Source organism: Coptis chinensis, chromosome 1, assembly GCF_015680905.1.
Source record: "Coptis chinensis isolate HL-2020 chromosome 1, ASM1568090v1, whole genome shotgun sequence".
NCBI lineage: Eukaryota > Viridiplantae > Streptophyta > Magnoliopsida > Ranunculales > Ranunculaceae > Coptis > Coptis chinensis.
Window position 1 is genome coordinate 9127178 of NC_141456.1, and position 18090 is coordinate 9145267.

Here is an 18090-nt window from a genome sequence, read left to right on the forward strand (position 1 = left end):
ATGAGATAGAAGCTTTAGTCTTTTAGGTAGTGTTTGTTTCAAGCTCCCTGAATGAGGCCAACTACTTAAAAAACCCTGATGCTGAATGACCTTCGTTATAGAAACCACTGTGCAGTGTGTGCAGTGCTCATCACAATTTTTTTGCTCCTTGGCAGTTCACAGGTTCACTCTGCCTAGTTGTTTACCCTGGATTAATGGATAAACCAGCAAAAAATGTGCCACCAAGCTACTAGAACTAGGCCTTCAAAAGAATGCACTTGTAAGCAGCATATCAAAACTTAGGCAATCCGTTTTTTCACCAGTTGGGCTTTCACTCAACGTAGGGTGGTGGTGGTGGGTAGGGTGGTGGTGTTGGTGGGTAAGGGTGGAATTTGAGCAGAGCGGCTCGGGCTCAACTCGTTTAAGCTCAGCCCAAGCTCGTTCAATTAGTTAAATGAGCCAAGCTTGAGCCTATATTATAGCTTGTGTAACAAACGAGCTTGATGAAACTTGGCTCGGTAAGCTCAAATAGCAACTTCACAGTGTAAAATAATCGAGTTACTCGGGCTCATTAATATAATATATGAGCCAAGCTTGAGCTTATTTTAAAGTTTGCCTAATAAATGAGCCGAGCCTGAGCGTAGTGAAGCTCGGCTTGATTACCTCGAATTCCACCTTACTAGTGGGGAGAGTAATTGTTTCTAACTGGGACTTTCGAATCTCAGACCATGGACCAAAATTTCACCGATATTTTTAATATATATCGGTTTTTTAGTACACGACATTGAAAATTTTGATATATCTCTACAGAATATTGAAGTTTTTTTTTTTTTTTTTTTTTTTTTATATATCACATTTTCCAATATATCCGATAAATATTGGTGATATATACTGGTAAGATAACTCTTGAAAACAGAAAGAGGGAGAAGGGTTTGTGGGTGGGAGAGAGTTAGGGTTTGGTTTAGGGAGAGAGAGAGAGTTAGGGTTTGGTTTAGAGGATATATATGATATTTTCGATAAATATTGGTTTTGGGGTACATGATATATTACCTGACTTCGATATTTAAAGTCTAGTTCGAGAGTCGAGACAACTTTTCAAATTCCTTTAGGGTTTGTTTGGAAGTTTTCATTTAGAATTACAATTTCAAGTAGTTAAAATTCCTGAATATAGAAATCTCAAGTTTATGCCCATATAGAAATTTATAATTCTTTGATTTTGGAGATTTGAGGTTTCTATTCCAATGCAGAAAAGGTTGCCAAACAGGATGATTCTTAATTTTTGGAAATATATTATGAATTCCACCCTCAAATCTTGATTGCCAAACACACTCTGTTCAATGAATACGCTTTTGCAGTTTGGGCTGGGGTTGCATGTCTATCGGCCCAAGTGGTCATATATCAGTTTTCTAGATTTTAAATCTGGGTTTGCGACCAGTCTAGCCCGTGGGCTGTTGCTGTAATAGGCTTAAATCCGATGTTCATACATTCATAAAGTTGGGCCAGAAATCCCGAGTCCCATTTTGGTGTGTACTTCCAGTTCCCACAAACAAAACAAAAATCCCTGCAGTAGTTGGAGTCATTCTTTTTGATTGGAAGGGTTGGTGACCTCTTGGTTGTTCAGTAATTGAGTTGACTCGATTCGAATGGAAGGCTGTTAGTTATTGAGAATTTCTGCTCTTATTTATGCACATAACACAGTGGACTTGATGGGAAAGATCTTATCCAGTTCTGTGTTGCGTGATGAAACTCTGTTCAGATTCTTAACCTATATATCTATACTGTTTTTCGAAATCAAGTGCTTTGTCATCTCTTTCTCGACAACTACTTTCCCAAATTCAGATGGATGACCATTTTGAAACCTTGCTAAATCACAAGTCGACAGTGTGGTTTCTTACCTGACGTTCAACTTAGACTCATGCATTTTGGGGACAAAAAGATCACGAGACTAAGTGATAACAGAATTCAGCGGAAATAAGTCGAGAGACCAAAAAAAAGTCGTTTCTATCAAGTACACAATTGATATTTGCCCAAATGTTCTAGTATAGTGCTGCTGGATATACAATGTGCATAATTCTCATCTTGCATCTCTACACTATATGATAGCCATAGCCGAGTTTTCAGGCATCCCCTCCCCACTAGGTGAGTAGTTATCGTTATTTTTTAGAAGTGACTCCCTATAACAAGTCCCCCTCTATTTATAATTTAAAATAACCTCTCTTGAGTCATTGAAATTAAATAATTATCTCCCATTTTTAAAAAAAACAATCGAAGAGCCCCCTTATTCACCGAAGTTTTATAATTAGCTCCTTTAACGTTTTTATACACTTCTTTGAATTACAATTAGAATCCAAAAAAGACATGCTACCTACCTATCGATATCGAGGGAAACTAAGCTATCTATCGATCTCAAGGGATGGGTTTTTAAGACCTTAAAAAAACGATGTGTAGCACGGTTTGCATACTTGTATTTGTGAATGTATGTGGTCAATCGATATTCCCAAATCTTCTTATTTATTTATTTATTTAAAAAAAAAAAAAAAAACTAAAATATAGTACAAATTGGATGTGAATATGTGACTATGCATAGTAATGTAAAACTGTTGCACTAAACTTTTTGTCTTGGTAGGGAACGCATAGTTTTTTTTCTTAATAAGCTTGGGGTTAGTCAGTCCCTCCTGTTTATTAGAAACGTAGATAAACATTACCAGCTTTGTCGTCCTCCACAAAGTTAAGCAATTGAGTTTGGAGGGGGAGGTACAAACTACAAAGTAGTTACATGCTACATTAGTTTCTAGACTTGCAAGGAAGTCAGCAGCCCTATTACAGAGTCAATCTTTGACATCCTAGAAACAGTTGAATAGTAAGGTTGTTAACGGCCGGACCTAAACAATACACACATAGGTCTAGGCTCGGCCCATAGCATATGAATTTTCAAGTCTAAGCCCAGTCTAGATCCTATTCAATAAGTTTGGATTCAGGCCAGGCATAGATCCGTTAGCAATATATGGAAACTATTATTTTTTTTTCTAAAAATCAATCATATTTGTAAATGGCAAAAGTCGAACCCTTATCTATTATGTAGCAAACACAACATTGACAAATTTGGCTTCCAATTTTCCATGTATTAGTAAATATATTACTAATATTAACTATAATACACACAAAACTACTATAGATTTTAGGTCGGCCGATTATCGGACCGGACAAGAGTATGTCTAGACTTGGGCACTTGGCCCAATAATCTTATCGGACTAAATGTAAAGTCCAAGTCCTTATCTTATCGGTTCAGATTCAATCTGGCTTCGAGTTTGTCCATCTCAACCCATTGACAGTCCTACAACAACCAAATTCCAACAGTTCTATGGTGCTTCCTCCTTCTTCATAAGGATTTGAATCGCTCTTTGAGAGTTTGAGGCCACTAAGATTGTTCCTGTTGCAACAGAGCCATAAGGATTTGAATTGCTTCTTTTAGAGGAACACATTTGAAACGTAGTGTCAGGTAGGGAATAACGTAAATATGTAATGTTGATAACATTGAGAGTTTAAGGGATTAGGCTAGTCCAATGGTGCGACAAAACACATATGACGGGAATTGTGATCCAATGGTGCGTCAAAACGCTAACCCGCCAACATTATCGGTATAACTTTACCTATCTATACTGCTAGTTTTAACAATATAGCGTATGGTCTACACGCTAGTACGAGTGGTGGTCAGAAGAAATTGCAGAAATCTAATCCATACGCCATACTGTGTGGCGGATGGAATTTTGGTTCAGTGGCAAAAGAGGGAGAGAGAGTTGGGAGAATGGGTAAAATAGGGAGGGGGTTTGAAATAGAAAAATCTACACACCATTACCAATGGCGGATACAAAGCAATTTTTTTTTTTCCACCGCCATTACCAATGGCGGCTAGATGGACTAATTTTTTTTTGGGTTGAATTCAATAGTTTAGAGGGTTAAAACACCAAACCACGATACAACAATGGATAAGGTTAGCGGGATAGCGTAATCGGACCCAATGGTTTGTTTTTTTACCCGCCAGTGGCATAGGCTTGTAGCGAAAAGCCGAAAAAGTCAGCCCACCTAGCTGTTATTGGCAATGGGGTGTGGGGAAACAAAATTTGCTTTTGTATCCGCCATTGGTAATGGCGTGTGGATTTTTCCTTTCAACCCCTTTCCCATTTTACCTTTTCGCCCTCTTACTAAATATAAAAGGAAATGGTAGGATAGAATTATACAAAATATAAAAGGGTAGGATAAAAAGGTAATTAGCACAAACTAATTTCTTAAAATAACTTAAATAACTTTGGTAGGGTCTAGCCACTATTGGGAGTGGCGTGTGGAAACATAGAACCAAAATTCTTGCCGCCACTCATACTGGCGTGTAGGTTAGATTTCTTTGGCCGCCACTTGTAATGGCGTGCAAAACATACGCTATATCGTTAAAATTAGCGGTATAAATAGGTAAACTTATATCGATAGCGTTGGTGGGTTAGCGTTTTGATGCACCATTAGATCACAATTTCCGTCCTATATAGTGTTTCAGGTGTTTTGCCGCACCATTGGACTCAGCTTTAGAGAATAAAGTTCTAAGTTCTAACTATCCCAAAAAAAAAAAAAACAAACAAAATTTCATGTTGATAATCTGTCGAGATGTGAGAGCTTAATAATAATAGCAATGGTGTAAACACTCTATTTATTGAATGAGAGAGTAGCAGCTATAAATACAAGATAATGAAGTAAAACTAATGCCACTAAATCAGGAACTATTAAGCCACTCCTCAATGTATGACCATAACAATAGCAACTACCTAGACTCAATCAATAACTGAACAAACTCAACAAACAACTCAACGGACATAAGCTTGGCACATGCTTGAGTGCATAAGCATAGGCTTATTCTAACTTCTTAAATCCTAACATTCCCTCCCTTAAAACTGAAGTGCTGCAAAAACTTTCAGCTTAGAAAGGTAACAAGTGAGCTACAACTTCCCTCCCTCAAACTGGATTCACCATCGAGCAAACACCAAGTAATCGATGCAACTTTATAAACTGAGCAAGTTTGAGGGGCTTAGTCAAAATGTCTACAACTTGATCTTCACTCCTGTAGTACTTTAGACCAATTGTTTGTGCTTGGACATGATGTCGCAAGAAATGGAATCTCACTTCAATGTTTACTGCGCCCATGTAAAACCGGATTCTTTGACAGCTTAATTGTGGAGCTATTGTCACAGAAAATTGTCATGGGACCATAAAGAGGATAATGTAGTTCAGTGAGGATGTTCCTGAACCAAATAGCTTGACAAGCACAAGAGGCAGCAGTGACATATTCCGCTTCCGTAGTAGACAGGGTGACAATGTCTTGCTTCTTGGAAGACCATGAGATGGCGCCTGAACCCAGCAAAAAAATAGAACCCGATGTGCTTTTCCTATCATCAGGATCACCGACATAATCACTGTCCGTGGACCCAACCAATTCAGATGTTGCATCCTTCTTGTACAACAATCCCAAGTCAGTAGTACCTTTTAAATAGCGAAGGATTTGCTTAGCAGCAAGGAGGTGGATTTCCTTTGGGATTTCCATGTATCTACTAATGAGACTAATAACATGCATTATGTCGGGCCTAGTTGCTATCAAGTACATGAGACTGCCCACAATTTGTTTATACAACGTGCTATCAACCTTCTTCCCTTCAGGATCCTTTAGTAGCTTTACTCCAACTTCAGTTGGTGTGGTGACAGAATTGCAATCACTCATCTGGAATCTCTATAGAATCTCATGCACATACTCCCACTGAGATATAAAGTTACCTGCATTGGATTGTACCACTTCAATGCCAAGGAAAAAAAATGCATTTTCCCGAGATCTGACATCTCAAACTCTGCCATCATTGACCGTTTAAAATCTTCAAACATAGAAGGGGTATTCCCAGTGTAGATTAAGTCGTCGACATACAGACACACAAGAAGAAAACTCCCATCTTTTCCAGATTTGATAAAAAGTGTTGGCTCATATGGACACTTTTGGAAACCTGCTTTAATGAAGTAAGCCTCTATACGACTGTACCAAGCTCTTGGTGCTTGTTTTAGTCCATATAAGGCTTTTCGTAGTTGGTACACCTTCTTCTGACTCCCTTGTAGCACATAACCAGGAGGTTGATCGACATAGACAGTTTCTTGTAGATCCCCATGTAGGAACGCTGACTTGACGTCAAACTGAAAAATGGTCCATGAGTTTTGTGCAGCCAATGCAATGATCATTCTTATTGTGTCTTGCCTAGCAACTGGTGCAAAGACTTCTTCATAATCAATACCTTGTTGTTGCTTGTACCCTTTGGCGACTAACCATGCTTTGTACTTGTCCACTTTGCCTTCGGCATGTAACTTGGTTTTGTACACCCACTTAACCCCCAATTGATTTGTAGCCATAAGGAAGTTCTGTCAACTCCCAAGTGTTATTTTTCTCTATAGCCTTGATCTCTTCATTCATAAATTCTTGCCATTTTAAGTCTTGCACCGCTTCTTTAAATTCAACTGGATCACAATCGGCATATAAAACAAAATGAACAAGTGGATCATCAACAGAGGAAGCCAATCTGCTGACTTCATAATCTGCCATCCATATCGGATCACTCCTAGTGCGAATAGGACGTGAAGTTGCTAGAGTTGCAGGCTCTGTTTCTTGAGTGGAAGGACTTTGTAAAAGTGTAGAAGATGAATGTGGTGATTGTGGAGTTTGCACAGGAGCTCGCATAGGACTTGGGGAGGCTGGATCAGCAACATTAGGTTGAAGATGGTTGTCAACAATTGTTACACCATCAAAACTAAGTGGAATGTACTGCCCTTCATTAGTAACAGTCCATGTCCACATCCTTTCTTCATCAAACACTACGTCACGACTTATAAGGATTTTCTTACTGATATGGTTATATAGCTTGTATGCTTTGGAATGTTGACTGATCCCAAGAAAGATACACTTCTCCCCTTTATTGTCAAGCTTCTTTCTCTTTTCATCCAGAGAACATGTGCATATGTAATGCATCCAAAAATGCGTAAGTGACTGATACTTGGTTTTTGTCCACCCCAAGCTTCTTCGAGAGTGATATACTCTAGGTGACTGCCTCGGGCCAGAAACTCTTAGGCAGATTGCTGAATTTTAACATACACCGCACCATATTTAAGATGGTGTGATTCTTACGCTTAGTCACGCCATTTTGCTGTGGCGTGTAGGACGCAGTGAGCTGCCTTCTAATGCCATTTTTCTCACAGAAATTCACAAATTTATGTGAATTATATTCACCACCAAGGTCTGATCGAAGAGTGCAAATTGCTTTTCCAACTTCTTTCTCAACAAGGGCCTTGAAGCTTTGGAATACAGAGAATGCTTCTAATTTTTCATGCAAGTAGTAGACCCATGTTTAGCAGCTATAATCATCAATAAATGTAATAAAGTACCTCTTGTTACCATTGGAACATGGATTGATAGGCCCATAGATATCTGAATGAATCAACTCCAAGACTTGCTTTGCCCGCCATGCTTTTTTTCCTTTTGGAAAGACATCACGATGTTGCTTTCCAACGACACATCCTTCACAAACTTGCTGAGGGTGATCAATTTGTGGAAGGCCAATTACTATATATTTCTGATGGAGAGTGCGCAGACCAACTTGCTGAGAGTGATCAATTTGTGGAAGACCAATCACCATATATTTCTGATGGAGAGTGCGCAAACCATGAAGGTTCAAGTGCCCATAACGAAGATGCCACAACTAAGATAAGTATTTGACAGTAGTTGAAAAACAAGGAAGAGCTTCAGTTTTAATACATAATGGAAACATGCGGTTTCAAGTCATGTGCACTTGCGCAAGCAAGCCTTTATTTGAATCCTGAATTCGACACATCCCATCTTTGATACTGATTTCATATCCCTTCTCCTGAAGTTGGCCTACACTCAACAAATTTGTTGTCAAGTCTGGCACATAAAAGACACTAGAAATAGTTTGAAGAGTGTCATTTTTGTCACAGATTGTTACATCGCCTTTTCCCATGACAGAAATTGTGGAGTTGTCTCCAAATTTTACACAAGTACGGAAGGATTCATCTAATGCAGAAAATACTAATTTATCCCCACACATATGATTGCTAGAACCAGTGTCCAGGTACCACATGTTTTGATGAGTAGCTTCCTCCTTATGGCACACCATTAGAAGTGAAACCTCATCTTCCCTCTCTATAAAATTAGATTGTTCACCCTTTTCTATATATGACTGTGTTCGACAATCAGATTGGTAATGGCCATACCTGTTGCATTTGTAACATTGGACCTTTGATATGTTAAAGGGCTGGTTTTCATGACTGCCTCCATTATGATAGCTGCGTCCTCTGCCTCTGCCTTTGTTTCCGCCTCTTCCTCTACCTCAGTAGTATGTGGCTCGACCCCGTCCTTAGCCACGACCTTGTTATATGTGTTTTGCAGGCTAAGCATAAGTCGAAACTTGCAAAGCTTGCTCCATAGTAACATGGGGATGCTGATTTATTCGTTGCTCGTGAACCAACATCGAGCTCATTAGCTCGTCAATTGAAATTTCATCAAGGTCATTTGATTCCTCAATTGAGCAGACAACATAGTCGAATTTCGAAGTCATTAATCGCAGAATTTTCTCAATGATTGTAATATCCTCCATCTTGTCGCCATGGATGTGCATTTTGTTTGCAATTGTCATTGTTCTTGAGAAATAATCTGAAACCGACTCTCCCATTTGCATACAAAGAGTCTCAAATTCTGCTCTAAATGTTTGGAGTTGTGCACGTTTAACCTTAGCCATGCCTTGATACTTATTCTTCATCGAATCCCAGATTTGCTTAGAGGTATCCTTCATGAGAATCGTCTCCAAAAGCGATCGATCAATTGCTTGGATGAGGTAATTTTTCGTTTTCAAATCCTTTAGCCTTTACTCCTTTAACTTGCCTCTGATCTTTGTGCATTTGTCAATGCTCTAAGTCCCTCTTCTGTAGTAGGTTCTATAAAACCTTTTTCAACAGTACCCCAAAACTCCTTTGATCTCAAGAAGTTTTTCATTAACATGCTCCAATGATCATAGTGACCATCGAAACGAGGTATCGACGGTTGCAAAAAATTGTTCTCTGCGGCCATTTGACAAACTGGTGGTAGAGAAGAGTTGCTGCTCTATTGACACTCCTACTGCACCAATCTAATTAAGAAGAGCTTTGGCTCTAATAGGAAGAAAAAATGGCTCTGATACCACTGATAATCTATCGAGATGTGAGAGCTTAATAATAATTGCAATGGTGTAAACACTCTGTTTATTGAATGAGAGAGTAGCAGCTATAAATACAAGCTAGTGATGTAAAACTAATGCCACTAAATTAGGAACTACTAAGTCCCTCCTCAATGCATTACCATAACAATAGCAACTACCTAGACTCAGTCAATAACTAAACAAACTCAATAGACAACTCAACGGACATAAGCTTGGCACATGCTTAAGTGCATAAGCATAGACTTATTCTAACTTCTTAAATCCTAACAAATGTCTTGCCATAAGAGCATTCCCAATGCATGTCAATGTTATTCACCTCCACGTAGGCTTAATTTCCCCTCTTTTCTACCGTTTTGGTGAAAAACAAGGTGAGGCTGCCCAATGCAAAGGTGAATATTAATCTCGGACGGGATGTTGGATTCCGTCTGAATGTAAAAATCGAAAAAACGTGCCGGACGGAATGAAACATCCCGTCTGAAATTAAAAAAAAAAAAAAAAAATCGAAAAAATATGCGAGACGGAATGTTTTACGGAATGAAACATTCTGTCTGAAAAAAAACACACGAGATGGGATCCAACATCCCGTCCGAAGTTCACAACTCAGCCACTATCTCGGTTGAAGGTTTCACCCTAGTTTTGATTTGGGAAAATAGTCACCTTGATATTCACCTTTGCATTGGTCAAAGGTTTTGAACCATAAAGAGGTGAATATTTTTACATTCCCACCATATCCATTTACATTGGAAATGCTCTAAGTCCATAACAATATTCAAACTCGATGTGACTGCATAAGTGCATAATAATCGTGAAAACTTCTTGTACTAAGTTTGAGCAATTGATGTATTAGTTCTTCTTTTTCTATTTCCTCTATTATTATAAATATTTTATTATATTGTGTTTTATCTTTTTTACATTGGGGTAACCATAGTTTGTGATTCCGAACGAAACTTTGTAATTCCGCTCGGAATTTTGATTTTTCAAAAAAAAAAAGAATTATGAATATAGAGTCGAAATAAATATAATAGGGGTTGAAATTTAATGAATTTCGGTTTTTAGATTTGTCGGAATTTCAAAAATTCCGAACTATGGGGGTAACATTGTTTCAGCTTCAGTACTTTTGGTTCTTAAGATGAAACAAACGAATGAGAGTTATAATCACCTGAATACGTGCGATCTGAACAGGTGATCTTGTCCCCACGTGAATTTAATAAATAATAAATAGATAACTATTGACAAGAACGAAGTAGAAGTTGTAACCAAATACAGTGATAGTGTGATACGGTCTGATCTACGATCCATTTAATGGGGCTGGATTACAATCCACTTAAAATGTCAATAATCAAGAAATGTAGGCAGGTTACTATCACCGTCCCTATCACCGCCACCACCACCACCACCTTTATCATCTCAATCTCTATCAACATTTCAATATCATCGTGATCACTAGAATTATTTCTTCATCATCGTTGGCAATTTATATCCACAGAGAATTAATGTACACTGAGAGATTGAGGTTTCGAATAAAAATAACAGTATATCTATATACTCAAATACTGACGGCAAAAAAAATCATTAATTTATTTACTCTTTAAACTTAAAAATAGAAAACAAGAAAATAATCTTTTGGACTCAGCTGAAAACACATAATTATTGCTAGAAAGTGATAGTGCAAACTCATAAAAGAAGGTGATCAAACTAAAGTTAAATGAGAACCGCAGTGTGAATAATGCAAGAGAGGAGGCAGAGAAGAAGGATCTCTGCTACTGTACAGGCATACAACAAATAACAGATAATGCACTCTCTCTCTCTCTCACCCTATTAATGATGCTCTTTTCTTTCCTTACAAATAAAGCTTTCACCTCTTGTACTCTCTCTTCTTATCATTTCTCTCTTGCAGGCCTGTAAGTAGAAAAAAGAATAAAACAAGAAAAAAATTATCACCGTAACCAAGAATGTTAAGTATACTTTATCAAAAAAATAATGTTAAGTATATAACAAGTTTGACTCTCTCTCTATAGTGGACCAGCAGATTCAAATATGGTTGTAAACTTGTAAACCTGCAAGAGCAAGTCCACTGTGGTGGTGCTATATGGGCAATATAGCACCCCGAACACCAAAATGTCATTCCAATTCTAACGAGACTGTTAGAAAGGTCTTAAATTTTGCTGGTGTGATAAACCCAACTAAATTTGTGGTTTTGTCTAGCAGCTACCATAATTAAGTTTTGGGAGACGGGCAGTATAAGACGGCATAATTTCTGCCGTCCATGCATTAAATTTCGACAGACAACATAAATTGTGTCGTCTGTCCAAAAAAAAATGACTTATACTTGCAACTAATAGACGGACGGTAGAAATTGTGTCGTACGGATCCCTTTAACACGTCAAAGTAGGAAATAACCATTGGAACATTTTTTGTGTTTTGCGCCTGACAAATTTGACTCTCTTGCTAAAAGGGCCAAAACAAAACTGACGTGGCGCCCTTTCGCAGCTGATTTTGGCAACTCTCGATTGGACTTGCTCTATTAATGGATTGATGGCCTAGATTCTATGCGCTAATAACACACTCTAGATATCAAAACCCAATTAAAATTTAGCTAGGTTATATTTGATGTTGGGACCATTATTTTGTGATAATGGCAGCATATCTAGGGATACCCACCGTACCTCTGAATGTTTACAGCAAAAAGGAAATAAAAGAATGCAGAAGTGTGACAATTCAAAGAGAATTAGTATGTAGAGCTAAAGAGAAATGCAGAAGGAATGGAAATTTTATGAAAGAATACTTGATCATACACCAATTAAAAACTGGTACATAGATACTATATGTCTATTTATTTCCACCATATAATTATGTGTCAACTGTTTATTTGGCAATGTGCGTGTGTGCCGAAGTGCTATTTTTTACTATAGCAGCATTACAATAAATGTACTAATCCTTAAGCTTATCTTTCATCTGCAAATGCAACTGCAACTGAAACTGAAAGCCTGAAACCCTAAAAAGTTTCTGTTTTCCTCTTTGTGCATCTAAGCATCTAAAAAGAAACACTTCATGCTTATAACCAAGTAAAAATTAAAAATAAATAAAGAAAAAAAAAAGTTGCTAATTAACTTGATATAATACTTTCATTTTGAGAACACAGAATTTTGGAGGCTTAGGTTTTTTCTTGCCTTACTGTGATCCTTCAGTCACACTTTTGCTTCTTTGAACTGGGCAGCGCAATTAATTGTAAAATTTATTAACCCGGGGTTTAGGTTTTAGCTCTTTTATCATTTGCTTGGACACAAGAAAAACCCCTCCTTTATGCTGCAACTACACCAAGCTCAGAGATTTAGATCTAAGATAAATCCTACACCGGCCAGCTGGTCAAAGGAAGATTGAAGGTTTTCATTGTAAACTTTATAAAATATTCTCTCTAATCTTTTTTAAGTCCCTTGTGCAGGACATGACTTCATCTCCTCAAATGAAGAAGGATAGCTTCTTTGATTTGAACAAGATGATTAGATGAAAGTTTTCATGGAATTGGCTTTGATCTACAGTGTTCATAAGAACATCCTTTGTGAAGCATAAATGTCTGTTTATGCGTACCAATTATGCTATTTCTTAGTTTGAACCTGACACAACAAGTGTTGTTGTGTATTGAAAGGTCTTAGTTTTTATGTGAATTGAATTGCTTCTAATTAGGAGGCAGTCATGAAGGACAGTTGATGCTCTTGCTAATGAGCAAAAAGAAGCACGAATTTAATAGAGATCTTGCAGTGTCAGCTATTAAGTTCAACTTGCTCCATGCAAATCCCTCTGCCCAATGGAAGGGGCACTGCAAAGTTGTGTGGTCCTCTTGTTCTCAGTGGATGTTATAAAGAAGGGGAAGAAGTATTGGTCCCGAACCTACAAGGTACTACTATCAAACCGCGTACCTCTCACTATTCCTAGTAGCTACAGTACAAATCAGTCTGGTAAAGTTGTTAGAGTTTAGACCACAACTTTGGAAACCACATGTATGAACTTATCTTAATTAAATATTTCCTTTTCTTTTTTTTTTTTTTTTTTTTTTAATTAAACTTCATGAGACTCTCTACCTTTGAAGATAGGTATATATACCCCTCAATACATAAAAAGCACTTTCCAATAAATATCCATGCATCTTGCTTCTTTCTCAATTGTACCTTAGTTATCATGTTCTATTCCCTTCACTATACGAGATATATATATATATATACCTGTGCATCTCTAAGTGTCAACAGCATTAGAACACTAGACTTGAACTAGTTTACTCATAGCCTCAACAATCCATTTGTCAGTTTAAATTTGTGCTAATCTGTGCTCATCACTCTTTCTAAGTTTCTTAGCACACAATCTTTGACCCTTACATCATAATGCTCTTTGTATCCGTCGATAAAGCCTTAGCATCATCTTTTAGAACGCGTGCAATGGTCCCCAAGGTGAATCTGACTTCTTGATTGCTTTTGCACTAGAGATTGTGAGTCATTTTACTTCTTAACTGGACAAGTATCTTTCTTCGCTTATGCTAATTATGTGGATAAAAGTACGTATTAATTTTCACGCAGCCATGTGATTATCAATTTACCACAACCAAGTTTACAGCAATGTAACTAAGTTCAGAATAGCTACTACATTATTTATTGATGCGACGATAGCTCAGTATGCAGGACGAGGAAAATGATAAGACTATAAGACTATACGACAGGTATCAATTTATGCCACATGGATGCAGATGTGCCATATCTTTTTCTTTTCGTTTCTTTTCATTGCGCGTGATTTTGTAGAATTCGGGCATCTTTCTTTCTCAGTTGTGGTCTTCTTCAGTAAGTTTATTCTCTGCAGCATGATTAGGATTCAGGTCTAAAAGATACAGAAGGATTGGTTGATTCCAACATAAAAATCAGAGGTTTGCAGTAAATACTGTCTTGAAATTATCAGCGCACAATCTCTCTAACCATCAAGAACTGAAGTTCAATTTGTTGGAAGATGTACTGAATTTCCTCAAGCTGCATGTAAGTTCTTTACGAGATCATAAATGTTGTATAGAAACTGCTAGTTTCATACTTTGTGGCTACTCTATATATGTGAATCTAGATATTGAATTCGAATTACACGCATGTTTTTTTCCAACTATAGTACACTATTCACCCTAGATTTATTTATAGGGTCCATCTGAGAATTCTTAAATGAACAGGCATGAGACTAAAGTTGTTCTTAACAAATTTTAAGAGAATACTTGGTGATTTTGATTTTAGTAATATGTCGATCTTTTCACTTGAAGTATGAACTTGTATTTATTTATCGTCATAGTTGAGTTTTTGGCTTAAACTTATGTACAAGAACTCATTTAAACACCATCTTCTTGGCCCAAAGGGAATTCAGTAGCCTTTCAATCCTCATCTACATTACTTTCAATATCGGCTTCCATAGTGTATATATATATATACTATGCATAAAATCATGATAGAATGTACTTTGCATAAAATCATGATAGATTACATATAATTAACTTATGCGATACTTCAGTTTGGATTGCAAAAGAAAAACTGAAAATGGCTAGGGGCTACTGATCTTTTTCTAAATGAAGTTTTTATTGATTCAGTTAAAATGAGAGATAAAAGATGATCAGCAATTCAAGGGAGAAGGGGATTTCAGCAAAAGAAGAAGTTAAAGCCAGTGAAACCAAGCTCACTAAAGGGTCATCTAGTTCAAGACAGTGGTCAGGATTAAAAGATCCAAGGGTTGTTCGCGTCTCACGTTCCTTTGGAGGAAAGGACAGACATAGTAAAGTCTGCACAATAAGAGGACTGAGAGATAGACGCGTCAGGCTTTCTGTACCAACTGCGATTCAGTTGTATGATCTTCAAGATAGACTTGGACTTAATCAACCAAGCAAAGTAGTCGACTGGCTGCTTAATGTTGCTAAACATGAAATCGATGAACTTCCTCCGCTGCCTATTCCACCAGGAAGCTTCAGTCAATATGCTCAATCAATGATAGGCTCTCATGATCAAGTGAGTGGATTTCAATCTTCCCTTGCTACCCTTGTAGATGCAAATTTAGATTTAGTAAAGGACGATCAATCTCACTCTTTACAATGTAGTAAGGGAGGTTTTAAGATCAATGACAATGTCCACAGAGAAGATCAGACCCCCAAATCCGCATTCTGGAATTTAAATGCTCCTTCAAGGTCTGAAGAAGTTGCAAGAGAGAATGTCTCTCAGAAAAACAGTTGGTTCAAAAGAAATGAACAAGAGAGCCAAGGAGGTTTGGAAGTTCATAATGCACAAGCTTCGGCGCACAATCCTCTTCCTAGAGCTGCAAACAATCCATCCTTTTCAGGATTGTTAAACAATGTGATGCCATACAATTCTTACTACCACTGGGATCCTTCAAACTTATCTTTGTCACATATTGGAAGCCATGGTTTTTCACTTCAAACCGAAGATTCTCACAACTATAATGTTGTACCTCAATTGTCTCTACCACCTTCTTCTCAGTTATTGTTATGTCCATCTGGGACAACACCACCTTTCTTTTCTCCTTATATTACAACGCAAGTAGATAGCAATCCAAGACAAATGAATCACCTTCAAATGTTGAGCTCTACTTCACATAATCTCATGGGCAATTCTCTCACGCCATCTCTCTATCCACTAAGCCAGCAACCAATTGTTAGACCTCTCCAATTAGGTTTAACTCCAAATTTCTTCACCCCTCAAAACCAGAATGCAAGTCTATCAAATAAGGGAAGTAGTGCTGGCCCTTCCTTCCAAAATGATCCAAAATCTGCATTTGAATGAGGTATCTCATATCCATGCATAAGCATTTTGTACAGCTTACATACTCTACAATGTATACTGCTCAATGCATGGAAGTGGCAGAGGATTGTGTTCTGAAAGATAATTCCGTGGAACGAAGGCGTTCCCATCTTTCAAATGGATTGATTGGAGCATTACTGGTCAGTGTTTCTATGTTACGTACGTAGTCTTTATGTCGTTGATACGCTTCATTTTGTAGTGCTACTAGTCAACCATAGAACTTCGTTGTACCGTATAACATGTTTTTGATTTGTGGTATCTTAGTATATTTATCCATATTGATTCATAAATAATATATATTCAAATTAAAGGTGCCATACTGCCATGTATGTCAGAAAACTTTGTAAACATGAATTTAGATACTTAATATTTGTAATTCTTATTTAAATTGGTTATTATTCTGATTGTTATCAATCTTTTTTATTTTTATGTCTTGGGAGATATGGATGACAAAAGTTAATTATACATACAGTTAGATTTAACTACTAGCTAGGAAAACTACATACTAGGAGAACTTTCTGATTCACGAGTTAGTTAGGTACTTGACAGTATGAGAAGCACACATTTGCATTCCCTCTCTACCTCTTTGTTATGACATATTTACGCTACATACAATGCATGGCATTCAAATAATTTGACCAACATTATTGGATAACACACGAACTGGGTTAGAATGCATGAGACATACACAATTTTGGAAGTCTATCATCACTATGTGCAAACACATGCATGGCCAAGATTCGTGCAACAAACACGTAGCCAAACACGGTATTTTCCTCTTCACTGAAAATGGACACATTGTTCTCAAGTGAATCTGTTTATCTCTGGTCCATGACCCAGATAATGATGAGGTTTTGGCTTCTTTAGGTTATGTCTTCATTTGGAGATTTATTGAAATTAAGGCTGTGTTTGGTTAGCAAGAAACTCTAGGAAAAAACCCCTACTAAAGGAATTAAGGAAACCCACGTGAGCTTGAATCTCAAACTGTTGTGCACCCCCTACCCTTATGAGGAGGTTAATTGCAGCTTCGAAACTCCCCAACATTGTCTCGGGAGTTTTCACCTGTGTAATTATTAAAGCCCTTTCAGGGCCGGATACAGTTGCCTTTGGGGCAGTTTCTAGAGCGGCGGTTCTACTACCCTAGATCCATCACTGAGTCTCCATGAGTGACATGGGGGCACTTTGACTATTTGAGTGGGAAAAAAAACAGAAAAAACTCTGGAAAGAGTGACACACCCCTTGGCAATATTTTGTTAGCTGAAGGTTAGCGGTGGAAATGAGATAATTATACTTTGTCCCATATGTGCATGAACATGTATTACATAGACCAAAAACAACATAAGTGTAAGTGCCATGTAGCTCAGTTGGTTAAACTTTTGAGTGATGACGAGTTACAGATCTCTTTAAAAAACAGGCTTGTCCACACATTTTTCTTAAGTGCTATCTAGCTCAGTTGGTAAAACTTTTGGATGATGATAACGGGGTAGGGGTATAAACACCGCTAGCACACTATGTCGTTTGATAAGTAGACGGAGCAAATGTGCATAACACGGTTTGGTATTTGTTTGATTTGTTGAAAATTTTGGTTTTCAAGTTTTTGGTAATCTTGAGTATTATAGTACATGGAGATAGAATCATAAACGCATTGCGTATATATGGTGTGAAGATCCTTTCCGGGACAAACAAACCAACAGGGATTCTGAGATTCTCGGGGGCGCGCAATACCATGCCAACGGATGTTGATGAAGCTCAATCTATGTTTACTGCACAAATGAGTTTGCTTTGTCAACTGTTTGATTATTTGAGTCTCCACAACTAATGTCATTGTATTGTGGATAACTTAACCAAGTAATCAAGAATATTTGTACTCAACCCCAGCGCCTACAAATCTACAACCTAGCTACAAAGGGAGGAAAATGTGACACTGCAGCAAAGGTACAACCTTGAGACCCAAATAACTAGCCTTTTAGAGAATCTCCAGTAACCCTAGCTATACCCTTAACATT

At 37.6% G+C, this 18090-nt stretch overlaps 1 protein-coding gene and 1 pseudogene across 3 annotated transcripts; one reads left to right on the forward strand and one right to left on the reverse strand.

Moving 5' to 3' along the window:
- Positions 1 to 8170: 8170 nt before the first annotated feature.
- On the reverse strand, positions 8171 to 9754 carry LOC147521929 (uncharacterized; annotated as a pseudogene).
- A 3190-nt stretch (positions 9755 to 12944) lies between these two features.
- On the forward strand, positions 12945 to 16495 carry TCP17 (TCP domain protein 17). Of its 3 annotated transcripts, XM_086589469.1 has the most exons (4): positions 12945 to 13155; positions 13829 to 13968; positions 14106 to 14275; positions 14866 to 16495. In XM_086589469.1, the coding sequence occupies exon 4, from the start codon at positions 14885 to 14887 to the stop codon at positions 16064 to 16066; it is 1182 nt and encodes a 393-aa protein (XP_086445595.1). In that variant the 5' UTR covers positions 12945 to 13155; positions 13829 to 13968; positions 14106 to 14275; positions 14866 to 14884; the 3' UTR covers positions 16067 to 16495. The 3 variants fall into 3 exon arrangements, with proteins under 3 accessions (XP_086445595.1, XP_086445604.1, XP_086445608.1); XM_086589478.1 differs by lacking the exon at positions 13829 to 13968; XM_086589482.1 differs by lacking the exon at positions 12945 to 13155 and having other exon boundaries at positions 13301 to 13968.
- The last annotated feature ends 1595 nt before the right edge of the window (positions 16496 to 18090 follow it).

What these genes read in the sequence shown, in the direction of transcription:
- TCP17 (XM_086589469.1), top strand. Translation starts at nt 14,885, where the DNA reads ATGATCAGCAATTCAAGGGAGAAGGGGATTTCAGCAAAAGAAGAAGTT.